This window comes from Suricata suricatta, chromosome 1 (assembly GCF_006229205.1).
Source record: "Suricata suricatta isolate VVHF042 chromosome 1, meerkat_22Aug2017_6uvM2_HiC, whole genome shotgun sequence".
Classification (NCBI taxonomy): Eukaryota; Metazoa; Chordata; class Mammalia; order Carnivora; family Herpestidae; genus Suricata; species Suricata suricatta.
Window position 1 is genome coordinate 125428269 of NC_043700.1, and position 10533 is coordinate 125438801.

Genomic DNA, 10533 nt, shown 5'->3' on the forward strand with positions numbered 1-10533 from the left:
CTCATGAACCGAGAGATTATGATCTGACCCCAAACCAAGAGTTGGATGCTCAACCAATAGAACCACCCAGACACTCCAATAAACTCTTCTTTAGTTTTTAAAATTAAATCTGAATACCACTGGTATTTCATCATTATTCAAAAAATTAGTTGTTTTTAATACATACATTCTTTATCCTATTTAGGAGTATATCACTTTCCGGTTTTCCTTGTTTACTAACAATTTGAAAATCAGAAATTTGTGTTGATTATTTGAGAATGGCATTTTGCATTTTCCCAGTTTCTCGGTCCGAAAGTTTAAAGTCACTTGTGCCCTTTTTATTTTTTTTAAAAACCCAATATCCAAGGGCACCTGGGTGGCTCATTTGGTTAAGCATCTGACTTTGGCTCAGGTCATGATCTCACAGTTTGTGAGATCGAGCCCTGCATCGGGCTCTGTGCTGACAGTTCAGAGCCTGGAGCATCCTTCGGATTCTGTGTCTCCCTCTCCCTCGCTCTTCCCCTGTTTACACACACACACTCTCTCTCTCTCTCTCTCTCTCTGTCTCTCTCTCTCTCTGTCTCTCTCTCTCTCTGTCTCTCTCAAAATAAATAAACATTAAAATAAATTTTTAAAAAATAAAAACTCATATCGAGTAACCAGTAAATTTTGTCCATTTCAGCAAACACATAGAATGTGACCACTTCTCACTACCCCCTTCATCTAGCTTAGACTTGATCTTCTGCCACCGCCCATTTGAACTTCCACCCAAACCATGTTTCTTTTACTTAGCACATCGAGTAGGATGCTGACTCAGGGCCTTTATACTTGCTATTAATTCTGCCTGGAATGCTTCCTTCCTTCATATCTACATAGCGAGCTCCCTCCTCTTCCAAGATTCTGGTCAAATGTCACCTCAGTGCAGCCTTCTCAGATCATCCAATTTAAGATTCTAATTCTTATCATCCTTTCCTGCTTTATTTTTTTCTACAAGATTCATCACCATCTAACATATTTTATCTTTTATTTTTATGTGTCTATGGCTTGTCTTCCATTGGGATGTAAGTTCTGTGAGGGCACCCTCAGCACCGATGACAGTACATGGCACATAGCTGACAGTCATCATATCTGAACTGAACTCAGCCCAACTCAACTATTTGTTGATTAATGACAGTGTCATTGTTTTTTGATGGGAGTGGAGTTACTGATGTGATATATTATATGAGTAAATTTTATTGTATTAAATATTAATGTTTTAATATTAAATATTTAGTGGGGCTCCTGGGTGGCTCATTCTGTTAAGCGACCAATTTTTGGGTTTGAGTCAGGTCGTGATCTCACATTTCCTGAGTTGAAGACTTACGTCAGGCTCCACACTGACAGCACGGAGCTTGCTTGGGATTCTCTCTCTCCATCTTCCCACATCTCACTCTCTCTGTCTCTCAATATAAATAAATAAAGTTTAAAAAATGAAAAGAAAATGAAATACACCTCTGTGTTTATTGAAGCATTATTATAATAGTCACGACATGGAAGTAACCAAAGTGTTCAGTAGACAAATGGTTAGAGAAAATGTGGCCTATCTATCTATCTATCTATCTATCTATCTATCTATCTATCGGTACACACAGAGAGTTGAATATTACACAGCCATAAAAAAGGATGAGGTTGTACCATTTGAGAAAGCAAGACTGGACCTAGAGGGCATTACACTAAGGTAAGTAAGTTAAACTGAAAAAGGCAAATACCATATAATTCCACCCCTAAGTGGAATGTAAAAAGAAAAAAAATGCAATGGATAAACAAACAAAAAGCAGAATCAGCCCTATAAACACAGAAACAAACTGATGATTGCCAGAGGTGAGGAGGGTGAGGGCTTGGGCAAAATAGGAGTGGGAGAGTGGGCGATACAGGCTTCCAGTTGTGGGATGGTAAGTCACGGGAACAAAAGGCACAGTGTATAAGGAATAGAGTCAAGGATATTGTAATGGCAATGAACGGGACAGATGATAACTACTCTTGCGGTGAACAAAATGTAACATATAAACTTCTCAAATCACTAGTTTTATACCTAAAACCAATGTAGCATTGTGTGTTAACTATACTCAAATTAAAAAAGGTAAAATAAATTTTTAAAGTACTTTTGCAATTATATTTACTTGGATTTTTCTAATTTGTGTTCATAATTCATGTTTGGTCTTACAGTTTTCCTATTTTATTAATTTTTTTAAGTTTGATATCAAGGTTTGATATCATCTTAGTTTTATAAAATGAAACGAACAGCTTTCCATCTTTCCCATTTCCTCCCAAACAGTGCACAGTGCATGTATCATGACAATCATCTATTTGTGGAAAGTAGGAGAGGATATACTAGAAAAAGCATGTGGCGATGAGGATTTTTGAGAGGTAGTTCTTTGATAACATTTTCCAATTTCTTTCATGGTTAATAATAGATTCAGGTTTTAACATTTTTCAGGATTTGTATGTTTCCAGAAGGGACTACTTCAGAGAAATGTTCTAATTTATACTCATATAATTTTTTGTTATCATCTTATATTTTAAATATCTCTTTACCCAGTGTAATATTCTTATTTTCAGTAGCAGTTTTCTTTACATTTTTCATCTTTTCTTTGCCTCTCTGAGATCTTTCAGAGGCTTCTCTATCTCATTGTTTTAAATAAAAATTGTTTAAATTCTATTACTGATCAGTTAACCTAACGATAGTAAAAACCTACCTAATATTCAATATAAATAGAGACCATATATGCTATTCTAAACTGCTGCCATGGATTTGTACAGTATTTTCCACTTAATACAACAGTCCACTTGCAGCCCTTCTTGTCTCTGTTACCTAACGTCAAAACCACAAAGTTTCATGTAGATTTTCTGGCCAGTATTGTGTTAACCCACTCATCATTCTTAGTTTTTCCTTATCTGGGTTTCTAGCCCTGAGGTTACAAGGAATTCTCCTTCCTTTCCAGATCTCTTCAGTTAAGTTTTTTTCTGATCCTTTATTCCCCATTTCCCATTCTGTTCTCAATTTCCCTTCCCATGACTTTTATCCATTGGGCTAACACCTGTGATTCCAGGTATTAATATCTTGACTAGCAGAGTTTACCTTACTGGAAGTTGTTTTTGGAACATTGGCTTCCGTGAAAGCATCATAGTGTCTTTGAAACTGTTGCCATCTTGAGTATCCACTTAGTTCAAAGCATGTACTAAAGACTGAGTGTGGAGACAATGTTGTTTCTTCTGGATTATAGCAATGATCCTGAGTATGCTTTAAAATCTTTTTTTTTAAACATGTATTTATTTTTGAGAGAGAGAGAGAGAGAGAGAGAGAGAGCGAGAGCGAGTGAGCATGAGCAGGGGCAGAGTGAGAGAGGGAGGCAGAGAAACCCAAGCAGGCTCCACACTTGTCAGTATATAGCCTGACACAGGGCTTGAACTCACGAACCATGAGATCATGACCCGAGCTAAAATCAAGAGTCAGATACACTTAACCATCTGAGCCACCCAGGTGCCCCTAACCCTTGGGTATTTTTACTGCTAGTCTTCTGCCTTCCAATTCTCCCTATGTCATCCCCCACCACTTCCCCATTCTATAGATGGAGTGATCTTTCTTAAGCTCTAAAATACATGTAATATATTTAAGGTCATCAACTGTCAAGCCTTCATTTCCCAGTTGGAACTGACTGTGGGCAGCCAGCCCCCCTGAATGTGTAATACCTTATGGAAAATGGATTTTACTATGTCTTTGCTCTACTTTCAGCCTGAGTTCATCTCTTTCCTCAGAACTCCTACAATCTTATTTATATTTTTATTACTGAATGTACCACAGTCACCTTGTATCTTTTGTATGCCTTTCTCCTTGGCTAAATAATAGTCTTAATAAGGGCCAGGAGCATCTCTTCTTTCCTTTTGATTCCCATGGAATTTTGTGAAGTGTAGTCATTCATCAAATGTTTCATCATGGAGTGGAATGTTTTGCCAAACAGAATCAGACAAATTGCCCTGACTAGATAGATTGCCAAGAACAGATTAACTCTGGCTGTGAAATCCAGGTAGATATAGATGAGCAGAGAGATCTAGGAGGGTGAGGTTGGAGAGAGGAGCCTGTGTTAAAAGAAATGCAAGAGTCTGGAGTGGTGTTTTCTTTTTGGGCACAAGGTGGCAGAATATGCCCATTTGAATCAAGGCATAAAAGGCAGCTTTGTGAGGCTGAAGTTTTCTGCCCTTGTTTGGAAATCTATGTTTGTTTAAAAAAAAAAAAAAGGGGAAGCAGTGCAGCTTGATGGCTAAAACCTGTGTTTGGGTACAGCGCAGACCCACGGTCTGACTGCAGGCTGGGGTCCTGGATCTCTGGTCCTTCAATTTTGAGCTTGGTCCTCTATGTCAGGATCCCATAGCAATGCTTTGAGGATGTTGAAACATTCTGAGTTTCCCTTAAATGGCTGAAGAAAATCTGAACATTGTCAGAGTTTTAAATGAATATGCATGTATACTCAAGTTTGGTAAGAGAGAGCAAAACCTGTCCAGAGAATTGAAACATAAATTTCTCCACTAGATAGGGGACTAGGACTGATGAACTTTGGAAGCTCCCGCCTCTAATAACCCAAAGAAAACCTCCATTTTCTCTATCAGCTCATTTTTTTTCTTTACAAAGCCAAGTGTTTGTCATGTGATCAGACTATCTGCATATAAAAGTCTGATATAACCTGGGATATCATTAAAAAGTTGATTTCAATTCATTTATCTGCAATTTAAATTCTGATATCATTTTCTTCATTCATTAATTGCTTCCAGTTTGTGTGGTGTGTGCACCAAAATTGTCTTTTATTTTTAAAAAAAGCAAAGTACTAGAAATAGTTTATTCTGGAACTCTGATGGTGACTAATTTATTAGATGATATGTTAACTCATTCCATTGATACTGATTTATATTATACCTAGAATTCTGATGGAGAATAAATGATGGAAACAAGATAATCCTTGTTTTCAGGTATTACTTACTTTCAGGTTCTGTCTCTTGCTATATGCATGTATGTGTGTGTGCATGTGTTATACATAGATTTATCTATATGTATACATATATGGGTGTATATATGCATACATGTACACGTATTTGTATCTGTGAATAAATATATGCATACACTCTCCATTTATTTGGGTCTATATGTGCATAGATTCATACATACATATCTATTGTAATATACGGCAGTGCAGTGAATATTTAAGAATAAAGAGTCTGGAGCCTGGCTGCCGGTATATAAATCCTAGTTTACTAGTTGGAACACTTACTAACAGTTCTATGCCCCAGTTTCCTCATCTGTAAAATGGGGATAAGTAATGGTACCCGTTATAATAGGATATTTGTGCAGATTAAAATATTTCACAGAGCATGGCACACACTATTACTATTTGTTTTTATGTAGAGAATCTGATTTATTCCATAGCTTTGTATTGCAACTTTTATTTAGTAAAAAATTACCTTCTATCAACCTGATACGCAGTTTAGATGTTTTGAAGGCACCATAATGGTGTAATGACACTGATGTTTTTCATTTGTGTTATATGGATTATTCAACTCAATACTCTAGGTGCCGTACAGAATGTGCAGTCATGGTTTCTGCTGTTGAGGGACTTACATCTTAGAGAAACAAGAGAAGTAATAGGTACCTTTTCCTACCTCCCACCTCTGTCTTTCTCTCTTGGCCCTTCTCATTAAGAAGAATGTCAGAAATGGAGAGATGTATCAATTAGGAATTCGGTCGCAGACTCTGAGTCTGGAGTTCTCTCTTGTCCAGCAAGAGACCAGATGCCAAACTGAATACAGAATCAGTCTAGAGAACTGAAGCACACAATTTCTCCACTAGATAGCAGACTAGGACTGATGAACTTTGGAAAGTCTGGGAGGAGACATGAGCCCCAAACAGAGGTTTCACCTCCATATTTATTGAGCTCACAATGTATTACCCACGTGGTGAACATGAAAATAAACAAGATCTTACACACGTGAACATGGAGAAAACAATCAGACAGTAATCATCAACTCGTGTGTGTAAGAAGCAAAAGGGCTGGAAGGCAAGTGTAGTTTGTGATCAAAATACAACAGTATATTGGCATCAGATGGAAAGTAATTTCCTGCAGGTGATATAACAAGTTCCTCATGATCTCATTACGACATCTCGCTAGCTAACCTCGGGCACTTTTACTCCGTGGTGACGGCTTTCTGCCCTAACCTTTTTTTCTAACCCATTATGTAAGTAGAACCTATTTCCCCACAGAATTCAATTCAGCTATCAATAACCAAAGAAGAAGGAGGAGAAGAAGAGGAAGGAGAGTTGCTTAACAAATAGAGAATTGTTTTATTCACAGAACATACACTCTGGAGGCAGGAGCTGATGGTATTGTGGTATCTCTGTGATTATCTTGTCCTTTTGTATTAGAAAACCTACACTTCTCCTGTACGTCTGTTTTACTGTCATGCTTCTACCACACTCAATTCTTCTCACATGAATATGTGGGGTTTTCCCCACAGTAAGCCCTTCTGTGACAGCAGCTTTGTGTCTTACAACTGATCTCAATTCTGACACTGTCTCCCCAGAGAGCATCAGATCCTACAGGTTAAGACCTCAGTTCCATAACACGCCCCCCCCCCCCACACCAATTCAGATACCAATTGCAAGTCTGTGTTCTTACTTATGTCACCTATTGACTATAAATCAGAGGTTTTCCTATGAGCCCCTCCCTGGGTTTGGTTAATTTGCTAGAGCAGCTCACAGCATTCAAGAAAGCAGTTTACTTACGGTTGACCAGTTTATTATAAAAGAACATGACTAAGGGCATGGGTAGACATCCAGAGAGAGGAGAGGTGAAGGACGAGGTGCGTGGGGAGGGACACAGGGCTTCCATGCCCTCTCCAGATAGGTGATCTCCTGTCGCCTCCACATGTTCCCCAACCTGAGAGCTCTCTGAACACCATCCTTTTGAGGTGTTGATAGAGGCTTCATCATATAGGAATAATTAATTATTAACTCCATTTCCAGCCCCTCTCCCTTCTCTGGAGAATGAGTAGTGGGGAGGAAGGTAGGACTGTAATTTGCAAGCTTTTAATCTAGTCTTTTTGGAGACCAGCCCCCATCCAGGAGCCTACCAAGAGTCACCTCATTAGAACAAAAGACTGAGGAAATTGCAATGAATTCAGGAACTCTGTGTCAGGAACTAGGGTCAAAGACCAAATATTAGAACAAAACATGCTCCTAGTGCTCTTAGGAAATTTCAGGGGTTTTAGGAATTATTTGCCAGAAACTGGGAGCATAGACCAATACGTATATTTTCTGTTATCTCATGCCTTTTCTTCATGGTTACAAAATGGCCTTTGTACCCCCAAACATTGGGTTAATGTCAAGGAAAGAAGACTAGGGTAAGAAAGGAGGAAGCAGGTACTAGCTGCATAAGCTTTTCTTTTTTTTTTTTTAATATTTTATTTATTTTTAATACAGAGAGAGACAGAGCATGAGAGGGGGAGGGGCAGAGAGAAGGAGACACAGAACTGGAAGCAGGCTCCAGGCTCTGAGCTAGCTGTCAGCACAGAGCCTGACGCGGGGCTTGAACCCACAAACGTGAGATCTGACCTGAGCCGAAGCCGGAGGCTTAACCGACTGAGCCACCCAGGCACCCCTACATAAGCTTTTCTTATCGGGAAGAGCAGAAGCCTTCCAGAACTCCATGTCCTTCCCTTACCAGGTGGCTTGGGTCTAATTTCCAGAACAGTCATTAGGCCATTAGCTGAGAAAGCATCTGTGTGAAAGATGGGAAGAAAAAATAGGCTGGAAATGATTTGGGATCAGCCAGTGAATACTATCTGCCAAAGTAAGTTTTTGTCTTGGCTTTACATTTGTCCTTCCCTTCTCAGATGCTCCGCTCCTCTCTGCACCCCATCCCCTGGTCTTCTTTGTCTGGAAGGAGGTAGATACTAATAAGTAATAACAGGGAACTTTGTTTCAGTAACTAACATTTGCCTTATAGAAGTTATAAATGTGCAACAGAGGAAGGGAGTGTAGAAAGATGTGAAGCAGGCTTGGGGTTGGGGTTGGGGTCAGCAGAAGGAAATGCTGGCATAAACACAGCAGGATTCGGTGAAGTGGTCATGCTTTATCCAAGGGATTCACTTCATAACGCTGCCTCTGCCAGAAACAGAACTAATCTTGTTGCCTCTGAAATGAAGCACCACAGACAACAGACTTTCTTACAGATTATTTAATTACAGATTATCATAGGGGAGTAGTGTTGGTTTTCATATCTGTAGAGCAAACAACAAAGGAAGGCTTTTGTGACATTCACAAACCATTTTTTAATATTTTAAAATGACACCTATTCCACAAATCCTTAATTTTTCTTCTTTAAAAAAAGCAGCAAAACTTTGAATTTCTTACTGTGACCAGTATAACAATAAGGTTTCTTGGCTTACTCAGTTCTCCGCTCTGCCCTTCCCCAGGTGGTCTGCTCTCAGGTGGCTCTCCTTTTTTGTCACATCATATGACTAGGGATTCGAACCTTCATCCTGCTGGAAACTCCTAGTGGGCTAGTCACCATCACTCTCACTGGAACTGCCACTGTCTGATGAGTCACTACTGTCATGCTTTCTAGAGGGGCTAACCCTTCTACTGGAGTGGGGTTTTCTGTAACCCCAGGAGCCTTTCCTTTGTGGCACATCCTTATTCCATGTTGAATTTTGTCTGTGGGGAATATAATGATTTTTTCTGCTCTGTGTTATTATAGTCCCCTCATTATTGAGGCCATTATGGGAACCTATTTCATTTCTAATGTCATTATCTAGATCTCGAGAAGGAACGAGCCAGCCCTGACTTTTGCCCTTACCAGGAAATCTTTGTTTTTCATTTGAGATTGCTTGATTCCTATTAGAATGCACTGTACCTTTTCTACTACTACTACCTTTGCCATTTTTGGGAATTTCATTATGATTAGTACTTTCAGCTACATTGCTACTGCCTTCTTTTTTTTTCCCTTTTGAGGGTGGATGAGGGTAATGAAGCTCTACTTTCCCTTGATGAGCATTTTGGCTGCTGGTGTCTACTCTGTTTCCTTCTCTTCCAGGGAGTTCCTTAAAGTTGGTGCTACCTATGATGTCATTGCTGCCCTCCACTACTAGGCTTATGTCAGCAGTGTTTGCCTCTTTTCTTGTTTCACCCCTGGTTCCAATGGTATTTCTGCCATTTTCTTCTTTTTCTGGGATCTCATTATAACCTGGTCCTTTTGCATCAGCTTCACTCGGGCTGGAAAACTCTGTTTGAATATCTGTACCTTTTAGGTCAGGACCGATAGGTTCTCCTTTACCAGAAATGTCTTTAAAAGGTTGACCATCTCCACTGAAAGGAGAGATATCATTGTCCCCCCTCTCTTGAAAATCTGGGTAACCACTACCTTCAAAATCACTGGGGATTTTTTTGAGTTTTGGGAGCTGTTTTGGATAGTCAGTGTTGTACTGAGTAAGGTGTGTGGTTTTGCTTTTAAATGGAATGTTCTGAGCTTGGGGATCTCTTTGATAATTCTTCCTATCTTTTGAGGGGGCTTTAACATAGTTCACACTTGCTGGGATTTTGCTTAGAACATTCCTGGGTTTGTTCTCTTTGTTTTCTTCTGCCAAGAGTTCAGTCATAGTCCCTGGCTTCATTATATGGTGCATATTATTTCTGATAAGAGTTGTAGTGTATTCTTCTTGGTCACGTAGTTTACTGACAGCATTGTCTCCATCCTCAACCCCGTTCTTCCCAGTGGACTCAGGATAAATGGACATCTTTTGGTTACTATGGGCATTTTCTTTGTTATTAATAGTATTATCTTCATTTGTTGTCTGTCTGTTTTCAAAAGGAGTTTGTGTTTTGCTACTTTGATTATTTTCATTGGCTCCAACAATGGAAAAGTTTTTCTCTCCTTCCTGGACAATGTTTTCTTTAGGTTCTGGTTCTTGATTTCTTCTCTTATCAGAATTGTGAAGAACAATATTGTCTTTGTTTTTTTCTTCCTGCTAAAGTATAATTTTCAACATAAAGTATTATTTTATGTTAACATTTTAAAATTTAATAATTCCCAGGCAATTTAAAAAGAATTACCCACCAGATCCTTAATAGAAAGACTATTAACTCAATAGATGTTTGTTGGTAGACATAGTTCTAGAATGGCTAAAGCAAATTTCATGGACAAAGAATGAGCATGACTTAAAGGATGGGTAGGATCCAGATATATGGTAGGAAATCAGGGAGAATATTTTAAGCAGTGGTATATTCAAATGTTTGGAAACAGGAAACATATGAAAGATAATATGAATAAAACTGTGTGTTTGAACACAGAAATTCTAAAGAAATGAATAAGAAATCAATTTGATTGACATATCAGATAAAAGGCTAGTATCCAAAATCTACAAGGAACTCACCAAACTCCACACCCAAAAAACAAATAACCCAGTGAAGAAATGGGCAGAAGACATAAACAGACACTTCTCCAAAGAGGACATCCAGATGGCCTATAGGCA

At 38.8% G+C, this 10533-nt stretch overlaps 1 protein-coding gene across 1 annotated transcript in view; it reads right to left on the reverse strand.

The window, feature by feature from the left end:
* Window positions 1–8468: 8468 nt before the first annotated feature.
* Window positions 8469–10533, reverse strand: part of MEPE (matrix extracellular phosphoglycoprotein) — a 12707-nt gene continuing 10642 nt past the window's right edge. The window contains exon 4 of the mRNA XM_029924382.1: window positions 8469–10029. Within this exon, the coding sequence (XP_029780242.1) occupies window positions 8566–10029 (1464 nt within the window). The 3' untranslated portion in view covers window positions 8469–8565. The remainder of the gene's footprint in view (window positions 10030–10533) is intronic.